We start from the raw sequence: 24,525 nt of genomic DNA on the forward strand, positions 1-24,525 counted from the left end.
CAGGCACATTTAACAGGATTCTTAAATTAATTAGTAAAAGAGATTTCGTGAATTGTAGCTGCAGTGCAGCCATAGACAACTTCGTTGCTGGCATTGTGACAAATGAATCATGCAGCTAAAAACGCAGGTTTCATTTAGGCTACTACCAATGACCTCCTTGTCTATTCTTTGTCTACGAGTGCGGCAACTCCCTTTCTCATTGGCTATCAATTAGGTGTGCGTTGGTAATACATCTGTCTCAAATACAAGTGTTCTACATTGTGTAGAAATCTGAAGCAGCATGCCTAAACTTTCATACACATTATCTTTCAAACAGAAAGCTGTGCAGAAAGTTATGTACATGTGTAATAAATACTGGGGTTGAATTTAACCAATTAAATAACTGTTTTCAGATGTTTTTGGTGCAGCGTTTATTCGAGGGCGGCGTTTATTACACAATGTTCATTTTTGTTGCAGCGTTTATTCGAAGAAATACGGTACCTTGATTTGAACACTTCTGTTTGTTTATGATGGACAAAAAGTATACACTAATAGTATTATAAACAAGTACGGATGAGCCTTACGGTACCGCCCCCCCCCCCCCCCTCCTGTCTGAGAGCCCACCCCTATCGTCCTCTACACCGTGTTGACTACATCATGCACCATGCATTGGGCAGAGCCGGATGCTTGCTCTCTGCTTGACCAAAATGTAGCCTAGTCCCATCAGAAAAACAAACCCCAGCGGTTCCGAATTTTTAGCCCAGTTTACTAGTACCGTCTGTTGTAAGAGTGAGGTTGTCTTCGTCTATCAACCTACCTTTGATATGCTGCAAGGATACATGTCTCGCCTTTGTTACATTTTTACACGTTGACACGCTAGGTAAAAGCTCTGTTACTAATCCTGACATATTTTTTCAAACGCCATCTATAGACCAATTTTTTGTTTGTAAAGATTCAGGATGCGAGTGCAATGTGGTGGCAGAAAACCGGGAAGCGATAGCCTTTATAATGCCTAAAGAAGTACACGGATTATACAAATAGTTCGATTTAAAAAGACCAAAAAGGTCAAAGAGAACAGCCTTTAAGAGAGAAATCGATTCCCCATTGATCTGTCACATCAGAATTTTGATTTGGGTCACGAAAGTCTTGAAATTTGAGTGAGAATGTCGCCCGGTATACCGCATAGTCTTAGGCGGCAGCCATGTCTTCACGTCATGTCACGAAGTCCGTTAGCCAGGCTAGTTTTGCCCGATCACTTGGTCAGGCTATTTAAAGGTATCGGGTTCAAGTGACTTTTGTGCATGGAAAAATGAAACATAAATGTACTTGTGCCTCAAAAAGTTAATGTCAAGCCCTGAAATCCAGTGGCCAGAGATATATGATGACCTGATCGACACTCCAAGTGTATTATACCCGGGAGAAGTTCGTTTTTTGCCTCCGACATGCGCAGTTGAGCCTGCTTGACAGTCGTGTGGCGTAGGGTGAAAATTGGTCTATTACTTCCGTTGCTTTGTTCATACTTACCCCTAATACCAAAGTCAGCTCCATTACGGTCTGCCTAGTTTTATCATTGAATACACGACCATCTAACGTTGAGACTAATGCGCTTCTGGTCTGATCTTCAGCTTTAACACTTCGATCCTGCCAGTAGACCTACAGTATTTGGTCATTTAAATCAGTAATTTTGTCCGGTAAGCTACATCTCTCCTCTTGAGGTTTTTGCTTTTCTTTGTATATTTTACCCCTAAGACTTTGCATTTTGAATTGCAAGTTCTCAATCTTCTGCTCTAGTCTTTCTCTCCCTGTTTTGAGCTCTGCATTTACCTGCTCGAACTCATGCGCTACTTGCAAATTCCCTTTACATTGAGCTTTAAGGTGAAAATGGAGTAGTATAAATCGGCCTTAAGTGTAACGTGTTCCCTGTGAGGGTTGGACTGCGCCAGGGCTGCCCTTTGTCACAGATTCTGTTCATAACTTATATGGAAATAATTTCTAGGCGCAGCCAGGGCGTTGAGGGGGTCCGGTTTGGTGACCTCAGGATCGGGTCGCTGCTTTTTGCGGATGATGTGGTCCTGATGGCTTCATCGGGCCGTGACCTTCAGCTCTCACTGGAGCGGTTCGCAACCGAATGCGAAGCGGCTGGGATGGGAATCAGCACCTCCAAATCTGAGGCCATGGTTATCGACCGGAAAAGGGTGGAGTGCAATCTCCGGGTCGGGGAGGAGATCTTGACCCAAGCGGAGGAGTTCAAGTATCTCGGGGTCTTGTTCACGAGTGAGGGAAGAATTGGAGCGCGAGATCGACAGGTGGATCGGTGCGGCGTCCGCAGTGATGCGGGCTCTGCATCGGTCTGTCGTTGTGAAGAAGGAGTCAAAAGGCGAAGCTGTCTATTTACCCGTCGATCTACGTTCCTACCCTCACCTATGGTCACAAACTGTGGGTAGTGACCGAAAGAACGAGATGCGAATACAAGCGGCCGAAATGAGTTTTCTCTGCAGGGTGTCCGGGCTCTCCCTTAGAGATTAGGGATGTAACGATATTGACGATATCGCGCTATCGCGGTGGCAAACGTGTCTCGATATCGTCGTGGTTGGGTTACAATATTAAAAGGACAGGTGTCCGTCAAAAAGCAAGAGGAATAAACACAGTCCCGCGGAACAAATCATTGTTAACTACATAGACCATGATCCTTTGCGCTGCGTCGTCACAACAACCATTGTTAAGCCAATAGGATTGCACGCTGCACGCTGTCCACACAAGCTCACAGCAAGCCAGCATGGCCGACAGCGATACTTGTAAGGATGAAAACAACAACCCCGAAGTTGAGATTGTGCCAGCCCCTGCAGCTTTTAAATCAGATGTCTGGAAACATTTTGGTTTCGCCGTGTCAAAAAACGCAAAAGGAGAGAAGGTGGTGGACAGACAATGGACTATGTGCAAGCACTGCGACAGTAAACTGCGATACAACACGAGAAACACAAGCAACATGCGAAGTCATCTGACAACCCATCATCCCGAAAAGTTTGCAGATTCTCTCACAAAGAAAGTAATCTCCGTTCAAAAAACCCTGAAGGCAACGCAGGGCGGTATCCTATTCTGTCTTCATTAGCAAAGACCTACCTGTGTATACCCGCTACCTCGGTGCCCAGTGAAAGGGTATTTTCAACAGCAGGGGATATTGTGAATGCCCAGAGGTCTCTTCTTCTCCCTTGCAATGTAGATCTTTTGATCTTTCTAAAGAAAAACTTGAACATTAGCTAAAGGATAGGTCAGTGTTTTTCAGAAGACTTTTTGCCAGACTGTTTAAGGATTTCTTTTTTTTTTTTACTGTTTTTTTTTTCTTCTCCCTTGCAATGTAGATATTTTGATCTTTCTGATGAAAAATGTGAACATAAGCTAAATGATAGGTCTTTTTTTTTTTTTAAGGCTTTTTGACTGACTATTTTATTTCAGTTTAAGTTATGTTCCTAAATACCAGTTTTAAAAGGCTGTATTTGCCTTGCACATTTAAACCTGACTTAACTTGATCTTTGTTTGCACTTAAAGGGAATTCCCTATTGTTTACAATTTTTCTAGTTGCTTCTTAACTTGAACATTGCACAGAAGAATCAGTTATGCAACCACATATTATTATACAGAATATTGATGTTCCTGACTACAACTTGCACTTTAAAAGCACTATGTGATCAGCGTTTTATGTTTAACTATTTAACAATACCGTGAGCTTTTCCACAATATCGCAATAAATATCGTACCGTGAGGTCAATATCGAAATTGTATCGTACCGTGAGATTTTGATATCGTTACATCCTTATTAGAGATAGGGTGAGAAGCTCGGTCATCCAGGAGGGGCTCAGAGTAGAACCGCTGCTCCTCTGCGTCGAGAGGAGCCAGTTGAGGTGGCTCGGGCATCTGATCAGGATGCCTCGTGGAGGCCTCCCTGGTGAGGTGTTCTGGGCACGTCCCACTGGGAAGAGGCGCCGGGGAAGACCCAGGACATGCTGGAGGGACTATGTCTCTCGGCTGGCCTGGGAACGCCTCGGGGTCCCCCAGAAAGAGCTGGTGGAAGTGGCCAGTGGGAGAGGGAAGTCTGGGCCTCCCTGCTTAGGTTGCTGCCCCCGCGACCCGACCCCCGGACAAGCGGCAGATGACGACGACGACGACGGTACTCTATTTTAGTGTCGTTAACTATGCTAACTTGTTCCTGTAAACCAATCACTAAATCATTAGCTTCTCTAACATCAAAAATTTCATTTTGACTTGTCTCACCAGCATCATGAGATGCGCAGGGCGGAGTTTCTACCACTTCACGAAAAGAGGGGCCTGAGGAGAGAGTTCCGGTAGAGAATGTCTAATATGGGCTCTGGTTCCGGTCTCAGGGGCCTGAGGAGAGTTCCGGTTTAGAGGGGCCTGACAGAGAATGTCTAATATGATCCATAGACGGGCTCTGGGCCTGAGGAGGGAGCGCTGCCGGAATGAAGGAATATTCACGCTTTTTCTTGAATAGCTTTGCATTTCCTGACAGACAAAAAAGCTAATGATTGGTTCCGATACGTGATATGCAACAACATTTGCATATCACTACCTTGAATCATTTCGGTCGAAAAATTTCTTTAAAAAGTCACCAAGAGAGTTGGTTTTACATTGCCAATGTTTGTTTTTTGTTCTGACAACTGAAATGATACATGAAAAGTGTCTAAAATATATATTTTTTAAACCAGTAACCAAGACCGATACTTGGATACACATACGTTAGGCCTTTGCTGTTAATCGTGTGATCATTAATGAGTGGTCATCTCAAAGTACAACCTGATTCAGTTGACGTGAGAAATGGTAGCAGGCTTGCATGTAGACCAAGCGCGGGAGTTCTTGAGGCAGCCAGTGTCTGACGTCATAGGTTGCTTAAAGACTCATTCAGGGAGCCAAAACCCCAAATGTATGTCTTTCGATAAATAAATAAAAATTGACTGATGACGTATTCCCACCTAACCTATCTATTCAGGAAGTGTCAGTGTGGTGCCGACATGCTGGAAAAAGTTACAAAGGACTTTAAAAAATAACACTTTTTTTCTCATAAGAACGTTCAGATTTCACTGCATTCCTATGGGATTTTCATCAACGTGTCTTCAACTTGATTTTTCTCAAAATGTATATGTTTTAAAATTGACTAAATATACCTTATTTTGAAGAAAACAACCTACTCTTTCATTTAAGATATGTCTTCCGGTGGTGGCGACCTTCTATGAAAGGTAGCCAAAGCGGCATAAACTATAAACATTATTTTCATACACTTTCTCAATGTGTATTGCAACCAACATTTGATAGCATTAAGGGGTAAGTGTCTACATGTTAACTGGCATGTTTGTTTTTAATATCTCGTTAGTAGTCGCTAGTTATAGAGCTAAGAAAAGGACGTGGACCTGAAAATTCCGGTGCCAGATTTCTCAGTGGTGTTCTTAGCTACTGTACATTCAGGCTAACTTATCATTCGATTCAATGCGTTTGCCACCGGCGTTCCACAGTATTTGACAGTTAGCCTTGGCCAAAAATGACGCGTTCTATTGTCCACCCTACTTTGTTACAATAGTTTGTTTCAAAGGGGGTTCTTAATGAATTAATGCAATATGAATTGGCTAAATGCTTGAAAATATCACTAGAAGGGAAAAACTTTGAGGACGGACCCATCTGCAACCGACGCAAGCACGCACACCCTACAATTTCCCCAGAAATTGTACCCTCTGTAGTTAAATTCTGGAATATTAAAGATCCCATATATTAGTACAGATTCAAAAGGTTCTAGTCATTGTAAGATATAGTCATATGCAGACCCAAACAGATTTTTTTTCACTTTTTCTGCGGTTATTCAGACCGAAAACCTGCGGAATTCTGCAGAATAAGTATAGATTTAAAGAGATTCAACTTTTTTTATATTTTTATTGCAAGATTCCTCACAGGGAAATAAACACTTAATAAATATATAATAAACATTAAATATACTGTATATTTTTTATAAATACATAAATAGAGATGAAGTGCAAGGACATAAATATAAATATAACATTTATAAATAAAACACGGAATACATCTACGGTATCTAACAAACATCAAACGACAAACCAATTCACATTTCCTAAATGTTTTTACATTTGAGATTTTTTAAATTATTTAAACAAAATGTGTGGTGTATGTTGAAGTGTTTGTGTGTGCGTGTTTAGGGCTGAATGCTGTTGAACTTTGCAATTAGCAAAACATTTTAATTTTTCTCAGTGAGGCTCCTTCTATGCTGTCTACTGAGGTAGTGGGAAGGCAAAGATGGATGGCTGCTATGTTTGCTAAGACAGGCAGGGCTCAACCATTTTTTATTTTTTTTTACTTACTGGCCCCAAGACAATTTTTACTGCCCCCCCCCCCCCCCAGTATGCCACTGGCATCCTTATATTCTATTATTTATTTTTTAGCTAAGCCCTCTATTCGCCATAGAGGGCTTAGCTGTTGTGACGATAACGTAACATTGTTCTCATATTTAATGGATAGAGAGAAACCCTCAGGTTTTGCTAACCTGTTCACCCCTTCATGTTTTTCTGTGGAACGACTCACTATTGCAGGCTCACTCCAGTTAAGGTTTAGAAAGAGGCTTTATGCAATATCTCATGCTTTATGGATGTGGCTCTCTTTTTTGTACAATGGCGGATATCACTGACACACGAGCACACACACACAAACAAACAGATGAAGAAACACTGCAGAACTCTGGTCCTTCTGAATTATTTACAGCAGTGTGACATTCCCAAGCCCAAAAGTAGGAAAGGAAAACAAGACCGTCCCCGACCACGTGAGTGGTTGAAAATCTCTCCACTGTCCACAGAAGCCAGCATAGAAAGGAAATGAACCTCTTTGCTACAATATTGTGACCGTCTCCTCTTTGCCCATAAACTTCTTATGCTAACAACTGAAACCACCCCTCTTTTGTTCACTTCTAAAACTAAGAGGAAGCTGCCTGGATACAGTTGTTTCTCAAGTTTTTCCTTAAACTGTCAAACTGCTCTTGCTTAGATTTGAGTCTGCTTGTGCAGGAGCCAAATATCTATTTGAATGCCTATTGTGAATGTCCTCCTGTGAGTTCTCCAGACTTATCTCCAGACCTATCCTGTTAGAAGTTATTGATCTCTGTCTCTAATCGCACAATAGAACCGGATGGGAAAGGAGGCATCCATGTTGTTACAATAATTCTGTCTGTCTGAGTCCATTTAGATGGACTTCTCCTGATTAATACAAAGAAATCAATGATATTTTTTTTTTTTTATTGCTGTGTACCACTTGCACGCTTATATGCACAAACCAGACGCTTATGTAAATGTTTGCTGTGCACACATTATCCCGGTGTCATTTTAGAATCCCTCAGTGTTTGTTTACTCTATGCAAGCTCTCTGAAAGTTAAAAGGTAGCTCTGTAGCCACGTCATGGCATGACAGAAGGATTCTGCTGGTGCTCCCCCCGCCTCCTGTTGTGTTCCGTGGACGTGTAGTTTAGGGGCATGAGTAAGCCTCTGAATATTTCAGCCAAAGGAAAATGTAAAGTGAGAGAGCAGGATTGATTTCCATTTGTGCCAGTGCAGCGCCAAAGTGTCTTCTCCTTGAACACTTATGAATCATCATTACAACTGTTGTGTGGGTGGGTGTGTGTACGTGTACCTATTTGTGTGCAAAATAGACTCGAAGTGTGTGTGTGAGAGGTGTCTTTGAATCCCAAGCCTCATCACCAAGGAGAGGAAGGTGGGGCCAGGTTTCCATGGCAGCTGCCCAGCACTGTTTGCGTGTGCTTTCAGCAGTTGGTGGCTGGCATTCACAAACTATTTTGCGCTGTGTGGGAGAGACAGAAAAAGAACAAGTGAGAGAGAGAGATGGCAATGGGGACTGAGACAGTGTGTGTGTCCCGTAGCTGGCTGCTGTACCTGGAGCCTGGCTTTATGGGGCCTGGGGTGGTTCTGGAGGAGGGTGAGACTGTGCTCACCCACCAGCCAGGACAGCACACCACTCAGGACAAGCCCACTGCCATCACCATTGGCTCCATCAGAAGACTTGTCAAGGTGAGGATCATTAAGCACCAGCAGACATTGGAACTGTTGTTCAGAATCAGCCCCACATTGTTTTGGAGATTGTTTACAAAAATAGGAGCCAGTTGTTTCATATCCAAAGTAGTTGTGATAGCCGTTTGAACTCTAGACAATGTTTAGGAGTCCAGACAGTTTTCTCACTCGTTCACACACACTAGGCATTGTATTAGAATACAACTGATAAACCAATTTAGTGAAATGTCTCCATGTCATTGTTTCTTTCTCTATGTAAAACTCACTCTTCAGGACGACAACACCCCAGAAATACATCTCTCTCGGCCCGCAACGTCGGCACAAGATACTGAATGCCTCTGCTCTCAGACTGACAGCCTGGAGACACACACACCTGTCCACCCGTCAAACCTGAGAGTCCAGTCTGGATGGTAAAACAACCAACTCGTAGCCTGTTAAATTGTAGAGGAACTTGATACCATGATGCGTGGGAAGCTGTTACACGGTAGCCACTGGTTACACACACTGAAATAGGAAGTCCAGAGCAAAAACAATGGAAGGGAGTGACTCAGTAAGGGGATGCATCCTTGCCAAGTACCACATTGTTTCAGCGACCTGTTGAATTGTTTAACCCTTGTGCTGCCTTCGGGTCACATGACCCAAAGGTTCATAACGAACCACCGTTGTGTTTACCCAATTTTACCCAATACAAAAAAAATAAAAATAAAAATCTTTGAACTTTCTCAATGTGGGGGGTCTGAGACAGCCCAACGGTTAAAAGAAAATGCTTCACTTTGTTTTTTTATGCGGTAAAGTTGTCGCAATACGACGGTGGGTCACAATGACTGATGGGTCAAAATGACCCGAAGATAACACAAGGGTTAAACACTGAGTCAGTGGGCTCTGAACGGGCTCACAGGCACCTGCTAAGGAAAGGCTGTTTCCTGCTCAAATGGACAAATCCTTCTGGGTGGAAGTAGTGAACTTAAAAAACTCCATACTTTATGTCTGACTTGAAACCTCAACTAAGAGTACTGGAGTCCTACTCTATATACATGTAAAATAAAATTTGTGTTGCCTTTGTAATCCAGTGATTATTGCTTGATTTTGCATTTGGTGACTTGATTTTGTTTACCCTCTTAGCTGGCTCGCCTACGACAGTCCCGGTTGTCATGGGAACTATGTGGTTATGGAGGCTGCTGGTTTATCGACACCTGGCCCGGGTAAATCCAAGGTCACCAGTGTGAGGTCACTGCGACCTTTGAGAAGGGTAAGGGTTACAGAGGGGTCAAAGATCATTCTGAGTAGACAGTTCCTTGTTTCCATAAGCAAGATTTGGGAGACTCCATTTTGTTTAGCATTTATTGAATTAGCTGACACAGAAACGTACATGACAAAGAAACATATCCAAGGTCTTAGATCATTTTATAAAATAATGGAATAGATGACGTGGAAGAATTTGGTATGCCAGTGGAGAGCTTGGAAAGGAAAACCACTGTCTGGTTTTAAAGATGGGATAAGTTTGTTGTTTTTGTCTATCTGATAGGGGGGACTCAAAGTGAGAATACCTTTTGATCCTAAGGTAAGAGCATGTGACTGGATTACCTTACAACAGGAAACCCTCAATCTGACACTTAACTACAATAATATTCCAAAAAGATCACAGTGTTTATTATTGATAATGAAATTCCTTCTCCATCATCAATCACCACATCTGTCTAGCACAGTTAACCAAAATCCAGTAGTGTCAGAAGTGACCTGTTGCTTACTGCTGTTACTGTTGTTTCATACTGTAGATACTGGTGTTTGAACAGACCCTCTTCCAGGGGCGGGGCAGAGAGCTGCTGGGCCACACCCCTCTCCTGGGGACTGCTACTGGACTGAATGGGGTGGCGTCACTCCGTGTGATTGGTGGAGTGTGAGTGTCTGTGTCACTGTGCTCTTTCCTCTCTGCCTGGTTACTTACACACAACTGTTGGAGATAGATGAGGGCTTTCACTTCTAGACTCGGATGAATGAACATTGCCAGACCTCCTTTTAGTAGAGAGGAATGAGTGTGTACGTGGTGTGTGTGTGTATTTGTGAGACCGGGACATTTTTGGATGTGCTTCAGGGACCAGGGTATAATTGTTTACATACTTGGTCTTTAGGTGTGTCTTCAGCACAGTTTCACAATTCCTTGATGATGACATTAATCAGGAATGCTTCTCCTACACTTATCCAAAAGCATCCCGCCTCCCTTTGCAAACATGAGTGAAGTGTGTGTGTGTGTGTGTTAGCGTATGCATGTGTGCTCAAGGTACAGGGATGATTTATTATGAATACTCTTGATAACATCCCAATTGTAAAAAAAAACTAAACAACAACAAAAATATATTTTTTAATATATACAAACCCTCCACAATCATAATCAATCAAACTATAAAAATGAATTAACCTTTTGTCTGTACCTTTCCATGGCTGCAGTTCAAATGTTGATTTGTACCAGAAAACACCCATATGGTCATCACAGTCTCACTGACTCACTGACTTCTATTCTAGCTTTGTTAGGAGAAATGCGTGTGGGAGTATTTGCACCTCACTTGACCCCTGACCTTTGGTGTTTGACAGATGGGTGGGCTACACTGGAGAGGGATACACAGGGCGGCAGTATTTACTGGAGGAAGGGGAGTATGCTGACTGTGAGGAGCTGTGTGGGACTGATCCTCCTCTGCTGCTCTCCTTCCGCTTCTTACAGGCTGTAAGTCATCTTGTTTTCTTCATTTCCAATGTCAACCTCATGTGACACGCTGTAGTGAAAAGCGTGTCTGGTGTTTTTTAGTTTTTCTTTTTCTTGCATATTACAAAAGTTAAAGTGTTGAAGTAGTCACTCAATATCATAAACACCATGTTTATGATCACTAAATACTGATTAATTGTTCTTGTTTACCCAAGCTTCCAGTTGAGTTATGGGCGCATCATGCGTGATGTTATTTAATTTGCATCACTAATTTTAGCGTGGATAGGGGGTCAATGGTCCACTAATAATTGCTAGATGGCGCTTTTTGCACGCAGCCAAGGCAACGTCAGAAACCGAAGTGACATTCGTCAATTCATTTCTCTGTCATTCATTTCTGTGTTGATAGTCGGTGACTATTTCATTAGAAAGATTGTTGTCTAGCCCTTCAATCATTCAGCAAAATGTAATTTATTATAAAGGATGTCACACACGTTGAGGGTTAGACTTCAGTTGGTCTATAAATGCGTAGTCCGACATTATGAACATTCTATTGTCGGCTGACAATGATCACGTTGTTGTCCCGAGTCAAAGGTATAAACACACAGAGACATCATAAACCTTCAATGGTCTGATAGATCCAGGCATAACAATTATTGTTCATAATTTAGTGTCAGGTAGTCTAAGTAGGCCTATTGCAAATATGAGAGGCAAGTGTCACTTCTCACATTTCTTCTGAAATGTGTCCTTTCATTTATTACTGTAACATTGGGACACCCCCCTCTACATCCTTTGGGCCCACCACCCATGGGAGGAACCATGGGAGTCAGGTGCGCTGCCACATGAGTGGCAGTGAAGGCCAGGTGCCTAGACGGACCAGACCAGGGCGGCGAAGGCTGGCTCTGGGGACGTGGAACGTCACCTCGCTGGGGGGGAAGGAGCCAGAACTGGTGAGGGAGGTGTAGCACTACCAGTTGGATCTGGTGGGGCTTACCTCTATGCACAGTCTTGGCTCGGACTCCATATCCCTGGATAGGGGATGGACTCTATTATTCTCTGGAGTTGACCAGGGTGTCAGGCGATGGGCGGGTTTGGGGATCCTCAAAAGCCCCCGGCTGAGCGCCGCTATGAGTTTACCCCAGTGAACGACAGGGTCGCCTCCCTAAGTCTCTGGGTTGTGGGGGGGAAACCTCTGACTGTTGTCTGTGCATACGCACCAACAGCAGCTCGGAGTATTCTGCCTTTTTCGAGACCCTGAATGGAGTGATTGGGAGGAACGGCCTCCCCAATCGGAACCCGAATGGATGTTGGTTGTTGGATTTCTGTGCTACTCACGGCTTGTCTATAACAAACACCATGTTTGAACATAAGAATGCTCATAAGTATACGTGGTACCAGAGCACCCCAGGCCGAAGGTCGATGATCGATTTTATAATTGTGTCGTCGGATCTGAGGCCGTATGTTTTGGACACTTGGGTGAAGAGAGGGGCTGAGCCATCTGGTGGTGAGTTGGGTCAGGGGGTGGGGGACAGGGTTGGGGAGAAACTGATTACAAGTAATTGGATTACTGTAATCTGATTACAAAATAATTGTAACTGTAATCCGTTACTTTACTGGGATAAAAAAAAAATGAGATTACAGATACTTTTGAAAAATATTGAGGATTACTTATACATTTGGGAGTAGTCAAATTTCTTTTGAAAAATGTATCCTTTTAATTGCAAAATTGGCTGTTTTATCATTGGTCATTTTCTCCATGACGTTTCACATTTGCTTAACAGACACACTAGCTTGTTAAAACTTTGATCATGGCTGCCTAACAAAGTCAAACGCAAGCGCAAACATCATGTTGCACCAACACACTGCATTTTTCTCCTGGTGTTTCAACCATCAATTTCTGCTCAAAGAAGAAAAAGGCAAAAACACAACAGTTCAATGCCTAGGGTGAAGCTCAGGGGCGTCTTTAGACCCTTTTTACTGGGGTTTTAACAATTTACTTTATTAGTCAGTGCATTAATTTAGATTGATAATCCCGGAAAAAATGTACGCAGTATCCCAATCAACACTTGTAAAATCAAAGCAGTTTAACCGAAAACACAAACCGATGCACGCAGAATTTTATGTCAGCGCGCTCTTCTGAGCTTGCCAAAAAGCCACTGCAGCACACACAAAGAAGTCCAGGTGTCGGACTTGACGTAGGCTAAGAAAACATAACAAAACTAAAGAAAGTTTCTAAATGATAGGCCTACCGATCATCTTATTTTGACTTAAACATAAAAACAATATAACATGAAGCTCAAAAAACTGTAATGAATGCGAAGAAAATGTGCGCGCTCGCATTTACTATTGATGTCCCTGCCAAAGCTGATATCAAAATTGCGTCCCTGAACTGTTGTATCGTGGGTTAAGCAAGGGGAGTTTCTATAGCCGAGTAGTGCACGGTGTGCAGCAAGCTTGAATGAAAAAAATGGGATATGAATAGGGGCCTGTGCCCCAGTAGAGCTTTGTCTAACAACGCCCCTTGTGAAGCTGCTGTCTGCGTCAAAAGATTCAACTTCACACTTGAAGCATGTGGAGGTAAGGCTATTGGCTAATGATAATTGGCAGCAGGTCCTGCCGTCCTCCACAATAGCAAGCACAAGTTAAATGGGGTTAGCTAGATGGCTAGTCAGCTGCTAGCCCCTTATTTAACCGATTAGTTGGCGAAATAATTAACTTGAAACATTGTCAAGTACAAAAAATATTAATTGTGGTGAAAGGTATGCTGTATCTTGGCATACATCTATATCCTTTTTTTCTTTTGGTGCACTACCACTGGCCATCAGTCCACCTAGAGTGTAATTCCCTTATTGACATAAATTGGGGTGACCTTTCTATTTATTTTGGAGTGCTACTGTATGTCCTGCTGCAACCGTTTCTGGGGTGCAACATATATAATTTTTGATTTAGTCTTATTCCAGGTTATGTAAACAAACTTCAACTGGTTATAAAATAGGTTTTGAAAGTAATCCAAAAATTATGGAAAGTAATCAGATTACATTACTGAGTCTGGGTAATCCAAAAGTTATGTTATTGATTACAATTGTGGATGAGTAACTAGTAACTGTAACGGATTACATTTAAAAAGTAACCTACCCAACCCTGGTGGGGGAAGACTCTGGACAGACCTGGTAAGCCCAAGCGAGTAGTGTGGGTGAACTGGGAATGTTTGGAGGAGGCCCCTGTCCGCAAGATCTTCAACTCACACCTCCGGCCTCAAGGTCTTGGGTGCCTCAAGGGCCGGTAACCCTCAAACATCACACGCCATTGTGCTACAAAGTTTGTCCGCTAGCATTTTGTGCTAGCTACCTATTTAAACAGAAACCGCTCTTCACAGTTATTGGTTAAAACAAAGGCATGCAAATGTCCCATGGCTCTTCTTTCATTGGTTCCCTTGCATAGACCTGGCGTGCGTGCGTGTTTGAGTGTGTGCGCTAGTGATGGGTCGTTCGCGAACGATCCGGCTTTAAGAGCCGGCTCTTGAAGGTGAACGTCGGGAGCTGGCTCGCATATCTGAAGAGCCGACTCTATTTATAATAGATTAATACAGCCTATAAAAACTAAATGATTATGAAATAATGAATTTGAATTGTATTTAAAATAATTGACTAATTCAAATAACAACAAAAAAAATACTTGTAGGCTTAAAAGCGCACACGATCATCCTCACATTCTGTTCCTGTCAATCCTGCATGAGGGAGGGCCGAGCCAACTCACACACAGTCAGAGAGTTGTCAAAACTTGGAGGAGAGCCATGAAAAATCAATGCATTTTTAAAGATATGTGGTTACGGTCGAGTATGATTTCATTTCATAATTTAATTCAAATTGTTTTCACACCTATCATAGTCAAATTCATAGTTAAAACATGTATTTTTTAAAGAGCCGTTCAGGAGCCAAAAGAGCCGGCTCTTTTTAGTGAGCTGAGCCATACGAGCCGGCTCACGAAAAAGAGCCGGAATGCCCATCACTAGTGTGCGCTCTCTGACCCCTCTAAACTTGACCATATGATTAACTATTTTATGGCCTCCAGTAAGATAGTGGTCAAGCCCAGGTCCCCTTGTTTACGTAAGCCTAGTGTTACCCAGAGTTCAGATTTGTGGGTAGGCCTCTCTTTGCACAGAAAGCTAAACACAGTATCATTTTATACAGAACAAAAGTGTTACATCTTCAATTTTTCCGACAGACCCGAAACTGGATAAGCGGTTGACAATGCATGGATGGATGTACATTGGGACTCCAGGTTTCCCAACTCCATTCAGTAGGCTATCTTTCTAGTGCAGTTCCCATAGAAATTGATCAGCCTATAATAGCTGTAATGTTTTGTATGTAGGCTGTGTTTGTCTGTACAAAGAGTTGTATCCCATCCCCCCTCCATATCACCAAGTAGTGAATCGGCAGATTTGGTCTGGAGTCAAGTACCCTTAAATATAATGTTTCACAAGTAGTTATGTCAACTTTCAAGCATGCCTTCTGTGTGTTTGGCATACATTTTTGTCGTACGTTCGTTTTAGCCTACATCCACTTAATAGAATGAATAGGCTAATCTCGGGCATTGCGCACAGGATTAATTTACAGTAATTTAATATACTCATTTACTCATTTATTGTAACTTACTTGACTCATGTATACCTCTTGATATTTCAGAAATGCATTTTTGTTATGTGTATCTGCTTTACAAAACATAGGCTACTTCATTTTACCATCACAATTATTGTTATTGCTAATGGCCGGGTTTCCCAGATTCGTTAAGAAGCTCTTAACACTCTTAGAATGTTCCTAAGAAGCTCTTAGTGTTAAGAGCTTCTTAACGAATCTGGGAAACCCGGCCAATGTCATCACATGGGGAGTCAGGTGGCTGAGCGGTTAGGGAATCAGGCTAGTAATCAGAAGGTTGCCGGTTCGATCCCCTGTGCCAAGTGACGTTGTGTCCTTGGGCAAGGCACTTCACCCTACTCGCCACATGGAGAATGTCCCTGTACTTACTGTAAGTCGCTCTGGATAAGAGCGTCTGCTAAATGACTAAATGTACTGACAAATAAGAATTGCGCTTACCTGTCGACACACAAATGTCTATGTAGTGAAAAAAAATGCACTTCATAGAATTCAATTTGTTGTCAACATTTTGCATAGGCTATACATATTTTGCTATACATCAAATGTTATTTAGGTTATGACCGTCTGAATTACATACTTGTGCAAGGGAGCCTTTGCGACATCTGCTGATAGAAAAGCAAATCGCAGCCTTTAAAGGTAGAGAAAAAAATGGGAGAATGCGCAGCCGTCAGCAATTGAACAGAAACCGGAGGAAAATAGCTTTTCCCTGTGTGGGTATTATACTGGGTGATAAAACATATCTAAAAAAGCAGGATCCTGGAATTTGATCCAGTGTGAAGGTATCTTTTTTTTTCTTCTCTTCACTGCGGTGAAATGACCGGTGTTACGTCCCAACTGGTTCCCAATTTAACTGGTTCGCCAGCTGTGCGTGCACCTATCAGTCTGCCTCTATCACCAGATTCGTCAAAAATTCACAAACATATTACTGCCGATTTTCAAGTCGGATCTCATATTTGCTGCGGCAAATATGAAAGTAGGCCTATAGGCTACGTGCGCACTACATTAGGCTACCATTCGCGACAAAATAAATGGAGACAAAATAAAACATTTGCAGGCTCGCATGAAGTGGGATTCGATCGCACTAGAGCAAAAATACGTGCGCACCATAGTCCGTTGATTTACACCGCAAGCTACACTAGTTCACAAATTTTTGTTAAATCGTTACGTATTTGTTAACTACGTTGGCCTTCAGGTAACACTTTGATTTGGCTTCTTCTGAATCAACTGGTTCCCATAGACACTACCTGAATGTAGGCTACTATGCACATATTTTGGGTTGTTTTCGAGGCAATAGCCTTATTTTCCATGACATCACAGCTCCTTACACCACATATAAAAAATTCATACTAAGAACGTCGCTGCTAACCCAGACAATACGATCAAAATATGCGTAACACAGCATGGAAACATTAAATTCCTACTACATTACAGCCATTCACGCCATAATAAATTATTATAACATTTATTTATTGTTATAAATTATAACAATGCATGTGTTTTTGCTCGTGGGATCGAATCCCACTCGAATCTTTTATTTTCTTAGCTTCCATTTATTATGGCGTGAATGGCTGTAATGTAGTGCTCACTACATTTGTTCAGAATATACAATTATGAAATGAATTGATTTCAAGATATAGAGAAGAAACACTCAGCCATAGGCTACACGAAATCGCATAGGAATTGAATGTTTCCATGTTGTGTTACGCGTATTTTCATCGTATTGTCTGGGTTAGCAGCGACGTTCCTAGTATGAATTTTTTATATGTGGTGTCAGAAGGAGCTGTGATGTCGTGGAAAATACGGCTATTGCCTCGAAAACAACCCAAAATATGTGCATAGTAGCCTACATTCAGGTAGTGTCTATGGGAACCAGTTGATTCAGAAGAAGCCAAATCAAAGTGTTACCTGAAGGCCAATGTAGTTAACAAATACTTAACGATTTAGCTAAAATTTGTGAGCTAGTATAGCTCGCGGTGTAAATCAACTGACCATGGTGCGTACGTATTTTTGCTCTAGTGCGATCGAATCCTACTTCATGCGAGCCTGCAAATGTTTTATTTTGTCTCCATTTATTTTGTCGCGAATGGTAGCCTAATGTAGTGCGCACGTAGCCTATAGGCCTACTTTCATATTTGCCGCAGCAAATATGAGATCCGACTTGAAAATCGCCAGTAATATGTTTGTGAATTTCTGACGAATCTGGTGATAGAGGCAGACTGATAGGTGCACGCACAGCTGGGGAACCAGTTAAATTGGGAACCAGTTGGGACGTAACACCGGCGCTCGGCGCTTCGAATGATAACACAAAAACAATCACACCCTGTCTGAAGGCGTGAAAAGGTCTAGAATCTTTCAAGGGAGATTTCTCTGCTAGAGCATTCCAGGTTTACCAACATTCAGATACGCATATCTTCTTCAACTATTTTCAGATTTCAATATATGACACATCATTCGAAAGCTTACAAACTGCACTTTCACAATCTGTAAAAAACTGAGATATTATCCTGGCTGACAACGGCCCCTTTTCACCACAGCGTGTCACAAATGTTGAAGTCATTGTTTGATACAAAATGTTTGGGGCAGAGTTGGTCACCGTGAAATACAATGGAGCTTGGTTGTCTGGGCAAAACTGACTGTATGACTGGACTCACTAGTGTGTGCGTGTGTGGGTGTAGTGCACATGCGTCCTGCTTAACCCGCCCAGACCTCAGTCTCTTATCAGTGTAGCACAGAAATCCATGACCTATCGAAAACTGTGACCTGGGGCCTCATGTATAAACGTTGCATACGCACGAAAAGCTTGCGTACGCTGGTTTTGGCGCACACGGTGTGATGTATAAACATTAACTTGACGTGAGAATGTGCGGGCCGTCCGCAAAGTCTTGTCTGGCTCTGTAACGTGGCGAATTCTAACTGAAAAGTGCCAAAACTCACCAAACATTACAAAATAAAGTTTCCACTACAGTTACTGTCATACATCTATGATGTTGACTATTCAAAAAACAACTTTTATTAGCGGAGGTTATTATCATTGATGTGGATGATTCACATCAAAATGCCAAAACCCAAACGGGAAATGCTATTACATTTACATTTATTCATTTAGCAGACACTTTTATCCAAAGCGAGAGAGCTTTACAAAAAGTGAGCATACATTGTGATAAACAACCAAGTGCCAATGGGAAGAAACATAAGAGCAAGTAATTAAACAACATGAACCTAAAAAATGCAAGAGTGTACCTGTAGGAAAGCAAGCAACAATAATATAATTTACAGCGAGTACAAGTAGTTGACTCAGTTGCAACTAACCAACAAGTTGCAAGTAACCAACAAGTGCAAAAAGTCCCTCGGTAAGTGTCATTGTGTTCCTGGAGGAAATAAACTAACGTTGGATCCAACAAATCTTTCTTAAGTACCGTTGTACTCCCTATTAACTGTTTAATCCGCCACCACTTAGGCTAATAACTTCTGTTAAACTTGAGGGTGTCAAACGAACGACAAAATCAGTCAGGAAATGCATGTCACCCTCTGGATATGGTTAATATTGCACGCAGCACGGATTATTTACCACAGACCGAGGTGGCACCACAGGTCCAAAAGTGGTGGGGTAAAATGTGCTATATTTTTTTGGAGCAGCAATGAGTTGTTGAGAGGGGTGGTCGATGCTCTGCCCCTGGGGCCGGGTTGGCTGTAGCGAGGAGATCACTGTGACTGACAGGTGCATTCAATTGTTGCAGTCAGTGTATGAAGTAGTGCGTTACAGTCAACAGAGTAAACAAACGTTTTTTTCCCATTTTAATAGTAGATACATTAAATGCACTCAATACTCCGCTGAGTCAAAAGGGGTGGGGCGGGGCCCTACCACTTTGAAAAGTCAGTCTGAAAAATCAGGCCAGTCATTCACGTTCGTCACCAGTCTGACCTACTTTAGCCGCCTTTTTCCTCATCCTATCCCACACATTTCCATAAATCCTCTTCACTGTAGAGCTGAAGTCTTATTTTAGCATCCTCTGAGTCTGCTCCTATCAAGAGGCTGGCTGATAACTAACACTTTCTGTGCTTGCTAAATCCCTGCTAGGCTAAGCTAGGCTACGCTTATAACAGGATTAGACAGGTAGAGCTAATTGCTAGCTGTCGTGTCTTTCCTGTGTTCATTAGCATTCTGCCTCTCCAGCCCTCATGCCCTCTGGCTATAACTTCGCTCTTTTGATCAACTCAGAGCTGACGTTAAATCAGCAGTAGCCACCTGCTACATTGTTCAAAGCTCCCATTGTGAAGGGTGCTTGCTATGATTGGGATCCAAAATACTCCATCCATAAGCTAAACGCAAACACTATGCTTATGCAGCTTTAATCAGGCCTTGTACATTTTGAGGCTACTCAAATATGAAAGGCAAAGCTCAATCACAGAAAATGACTACCGTCTGTTTGAAATATTGTCAGGCGACATTCATGATCTAGATCTATAAAGTGCTTTGTGTAATCGTTGTTGTGTTTTGAACAGGACTTTATAGAGCCCTCACTGTCACTCCTGGAGGAAACTGGCTCTCCACCAAGAGCCGATAAGACGGATATCTTGGATCTGAACATCCCTGATCTCGAGAAGGCTGGAGCCACTGACAAAACCACATCCATATGTGTGAACAATGGAGTGTGAGTATATGGCCTTAAAACATAATTGGAAAAAACAATATACAAAATACAGTTGACCAGTGTTCTTCAACTGGTCTAACCTCAGAACCCAATTGACATGACATGTAAGTACTCAGAACACCCATGATAAGCTAACATATAATATAATAAACCTCCTAAATATACAAAATAATAAACAACACAGGCTGGACTACAGTTTCTTTCCAAGGGCCATCCGAATGCTTCGGTATCGCCTGCCAGAAGGCAACGTGGTAAAAAGACTGAAGGGTGGGTGGTAACAGTCTCTTAGAATCCTGCCAGAAGCCTGCCTGCCAGGCATTGTGTATGGTAGGTGTCCTGTAGGGCAGGGAGCTTCCTGCCGATGATGAACGCAGCAGACCGGACCACACTACGTAGCGCCTTGCGGTCCCTGTCTGTGCAGCTCCCATACCACACTGTGATGCAACCAGTCAGTATGTTGTCTATAGTGCATCTGTAGAGGTTAGTGAGGATGACTGAGTCCATGCCAAACTTCTTCAGTCTCCTTAAGAAGAAGAGGCGTTTCCGGGACGCTTTGACCACCTTGTCCATGTGAGCAGACCAGGTCTGATCATTGCTGTTCTCCCCGAGGAACCTGAAGCAGCTGACCTTTTCCACTTCGGATCCGTTGATGTGTAGGGGTGCATGTTCCTCCTCCTGCCGCCTCCTATAGTCAACAATCATCTCCTTAGTCTTGCTGATGTTGAGAGAGAGGTTATCGTCCTGACACCATGATGTCAGGGTATCAACCTCCTCTCTGTGGGCCTCGAGATGAGGCCCACAATGTTTGTGTCATCAGCAACAAGGAGGTTGGAACTGTGCGTTGCCGCACAGTCGTGCGTGAACGAGGAGAACAGGAGAGGGCTGAGCACAAAGACTTGAGACTGTGAATGTGCTGGGTTCACCTGTGTTTCAGATGGGTAGCCTACAGTGAACGGGGCTACAGGGGAGAACAATATGTTCTGGAGAAAGGCAGACATCCTAGCACTCTGGACTTCAGCAGTGGCAACCGGCAACCTGCCAAGTCTGTCCAACCCGTCCGATTGGTGAGTTCCACAGCCATGTTAAAAACAAAAAAAGGCTTGAAAGGGGTCATGGTGTATCATGGTGAGATTTGTGCTGTCCAGGCGAGCTTTCTAGAGAGTTCTGTGATGTGAAGTCCAAATGGGCATCGCTTGACATATCTGTCCCTTTTCCAGGATTTTTGTGGTACTGGAAAACTGAGACCATTGGTAAGTTATCTACAGGACATCTATATACAACAGATATTTATAACCCTATCCATATTTAGAATTTCAATATCAACAAAGGACAAAAGTCCACGCTCCAAAATCAGAAGCCGTAAGCACTTTCAAGGATAGCCAGGCTACATTATATCCCTCTCCCTGTTTGCATCTGTCCCTGCAGCTAGCCGTGTACAACCAGCCTCAGTTTGAGGGAGAAGCTAAAGAGTACGAGGGTGAAGTGATGAACTGTGGAGCCAACACCCCCAGGTCCCTCAGGGTCATTAGGGGAAGGTGAGTTCCACCCTGGCCTCTACATCCACACTGATAAAGCAACAGTAGTCTCTTATCGATGGTTTGATGAAATGTTGTTGTTGCTGTTGTCCTATCATGTACAATGTAAGGTTGTTGTTGAGATGGTGTTGTTGCTGCCCTGACTGATAGAAAATTAAGAATTGTGTACTTCTGGTCCTTGCTTATCTGCTGTACTTACTGTCGTGTCTATGCGACTACTTATTAATAAAATAATCAGGTTTACTCAGAGATTAAGTTCACATCCTTATTAAACACTACACTCCTCCCTTTTTAGATTAACATTACACTTACTATGCACTATTTTTTTGTCACTTCATCATATTTTAAATTAATAAGGTGTAAAATTTGAACAAACCAATTGTCAACCTACTGTCCACTTATGCTAACCCTAACCAGAGTGGCAGTCGCTAGTTTGTTGATAGTTGGAGTGTCTTTAAACAAGACTACATTACCACTCAAATTAACTACTCAAGTGTTGCCACTGTGGCTGTGTAAAATATTCCTTGGCTCACTGGTTTCTCTCCTGACTGGATAGAAATACATTAGCGGTGTCAAACACAGGTACATGGCACACAAATGCAAATACAAAGTTAATTCAAGGTTGAAAAACAAACAAAACTGCAGGCACCACTGCACAATAGAGTTGTGTAGGCTACTGTACCGTGTGTCCCTGGTTGACCCACCAGGCGGATGTGTGTTTTTGTGTTCCTCCCTGCTCCTCCCACCACTCTCCAGCTGGCTGCTCTTTGAAGACGAGGGTTGCTCTGGTAACCAGTATGTTCTGGGAGAGGGTATTTATCCTGACCTCATTTCCTGTGGCTGTCTGACCACTTCTGTCAAATCGCTGAGGCCCATTCCCTATGTGAGTGTACTGCATCAATACAATAAGCTGTGTTTAGCTGGCGCAGGATAGCAGAACATGACCACACACACAGCATTATTCAAATTAAATCCAGGTAAATGTCACACACTTTGTTTTAGTTGATCTAAAAGCGCAAATAATTATTGTGCAAAACAATTGTGTGCAATAATGTACCGTTGGAATACACGTGATTTAAAGTGTCCTGTTTTCTCAGCACATGGCTCTTCGCTCAACTAATATGGCCGCCTGTGTTGTCACTGTAGAATTTCTCTGAGCCGTCGCTCAGCCTGTTCAGCCTGGACTCCTATGAGGGTGTAAAGACGGCTGTCGTGACCCCCCTGGACAGCATGAACAACATCTTCACTCAGTCTCTCCGAGTCGACAGCGGAATGTAAGACCTTTTTTAAAACATGGTTTTGTGTCGACATGTTTCTACAACTCTTAGCCTCCTGGAAAACATGTCTAAATTGAACTCAACATCAAGCCTGTTTCACACAAGATTTTGCTGCTAGCTTGGGTATTAAGTGCATCCAGAAAATATTCACAACGCTTCACTTTTTCCACATTTTGTTATGTTACAGCAGGGGTCACCAACCTTTTTGAAACTGAGAGCTACTTCATGGGTACGGAGTCATACGAAGGGCTACCAGTTTGATACACTCTTCTTAAATAACAAATTTGCTCGGTTTACCTTTAGTTATATATTATTATTAATGGTAGTCATCTATGTGAAGACACTGATCATGTTAATGATTTCTCACAATAACTATCAACAATGACTTAACAAGGTGGGAAACAGATAATATCAATATTCAACACTTCATTTCTATTAATCTCAGCAATTGTTTAAATTTTCAGATGATCACTTCTACATTCTCCAAAGCAGCACAAACAAAAATTATTGCAGTACAAACGATTGAGACTATTTTGATGATGTTTTGCGTTGGGTGTATAAGTATATGGTTTGGTGGATGGCCAACTTCAATCAGGTATTTTAATGCCCGTAGCGCGCTACCCAATGGATAGTTAGCATGGCAGCTTTTGTGACAGGTAGTGAAGTGTCTCTCCACATTGTGCAGCTTTGCCGTCGCCACATTCGCCCCGCAAATGAGACACTAGCAGCTTTATTTCACAGTAGAAAAAAGAACTGTTCCTCCCATTCACTGTGAGAATGATCTGTATTTATTTATTTTTTATGCCATGTTTTTGGGGTAAGAAACCGCATTCAGCTCCCCATCTTCGCTGCGCCCGCCAGCTTACACTCTCCACGAATGCTGAAGTTTTGTCATGCGCACAATACTGGTTTTTACTTTTATCAATAAAAGCATTTATTTATTTTAAGATATTGTCATTTTCAAATATTTATAAATGCAAGTGTGATTAAAAAAGAATAGCAACAGAATAACATTACATTTTAGACTCAAGTTGTGGCAAGTTGTGCTATTTTTAGAACCATGTTGTGTGTTACAGCCTTTGAATCCTTAAAAAATGGATTCAAAAAAATAAATCTTTAAATTTCTACCCACAATACCCCATAATGACAAAGTGGAAAAAGCTTTAACAGATTTGCTAAAATTAAGAATGAAAATAATCAGTGCTTTCAGTTAAACACTTTATTACGGCGTTAACGCAAACCAAGCCCCCACCCCTCACCCCTCGGCTTGAAGCAACGGCCCCGGTGGATGTAGGTGGTTTTGCATTTCTTGTTAGACTTCCGGCTTTTCCGGTCGTTTTTATTCTATTAACTCCAGTCAACATTTACAAAACTATCTCCCCCAATAATTTTTGTTCTATTCTCGAACCTGGCTCATACTACTAGCTTTTTCATAGAATAATTTTTCCTGATTTGAAGTTTGAAACCAATCCGAAATGGGTAAACTAGCACCCCATGTATTTGCTTACGCCAATAAAAGTTGCCTGCAAATGTGCTCGCGGATACTAACAGGGCACGAGCACAAAAGAAGTGGCTCGAGTTGCCTGCCCTGTTGTAGCAAGTTTAGCAAATGGTTGTCACACATACATGAAATGTTGTTAATATAG

General features: G+C 42.3%; 1 protein-coding gene across 3 annotated transcripts in view; it reads left to right on the top strand.

Moving 5' to 3' along the window:
• LOC136963644 (uncharacterized) overlaps positions 1-24,525 on the top strand; it is a 92,626-nt gene that overhangs the window by 55,416 nt on the left and 12,685 nt on the right. For all 3 annotated transcript variants that reach the window (XM_067257800.1, XM_067257802.1, XM_067257801.1), the window contains 12 exons: positions 7,918-8,065; positions 8,339-8,475; positions 9,188-9,314; positions 9,591-9,626; positions 9,841-9,962; positions 10,655-10,784; positions 19,919-20,067; positions 21,002-21,131; positions 21,285-21,317; positions 21,493-21,602; positions 22,359-22,485; positions 22,749-22,876. In XM_067257800.1, the coding sequence (XP_067113901.1) occupies positions 7,918-8,065; positions 8,339-8,475; positions 9,188-9,314; positions 9,591-9,626; positions 9,841-9,962; positions 10,655-10,784; positions 19,919-20,067; positions 21,002-21,131; positions 21,285-21,317; positions 21,493-21,602; positions 22,359-22,485; positions 22,749-22,876 (1,377 nt within the window). The remainder of the gene's footprint in view (positions 1-7,917; positions 8,066-8,338; positions 8,476-9,187; positions 9,315-9,590; positions 9,627-9,840; positions 9,963-10,654; positions 10,785-19,918; positions 20,068-21,001; positions 21,132-21,284; positions 21,318-21,492; positions 21,603-22,358; positions 22,486-22,748; positions 22,877-24,525) is intronic.

This window comes from Osmerus mordax, chromosome 19 (assembly GCF_038355195.1).
Source record: "Osmerus mordax isolate fOsmMor3 chromosome 19, fOsmMor3.pri, whole genome shotgun sequence".
Classification (NCBI taxonomy): Eukaryota; Metazoa; Chordata; class Actinopteri; order Osmeriformes; family Osmeridae; genus Osmerus; species Osmerus mordax.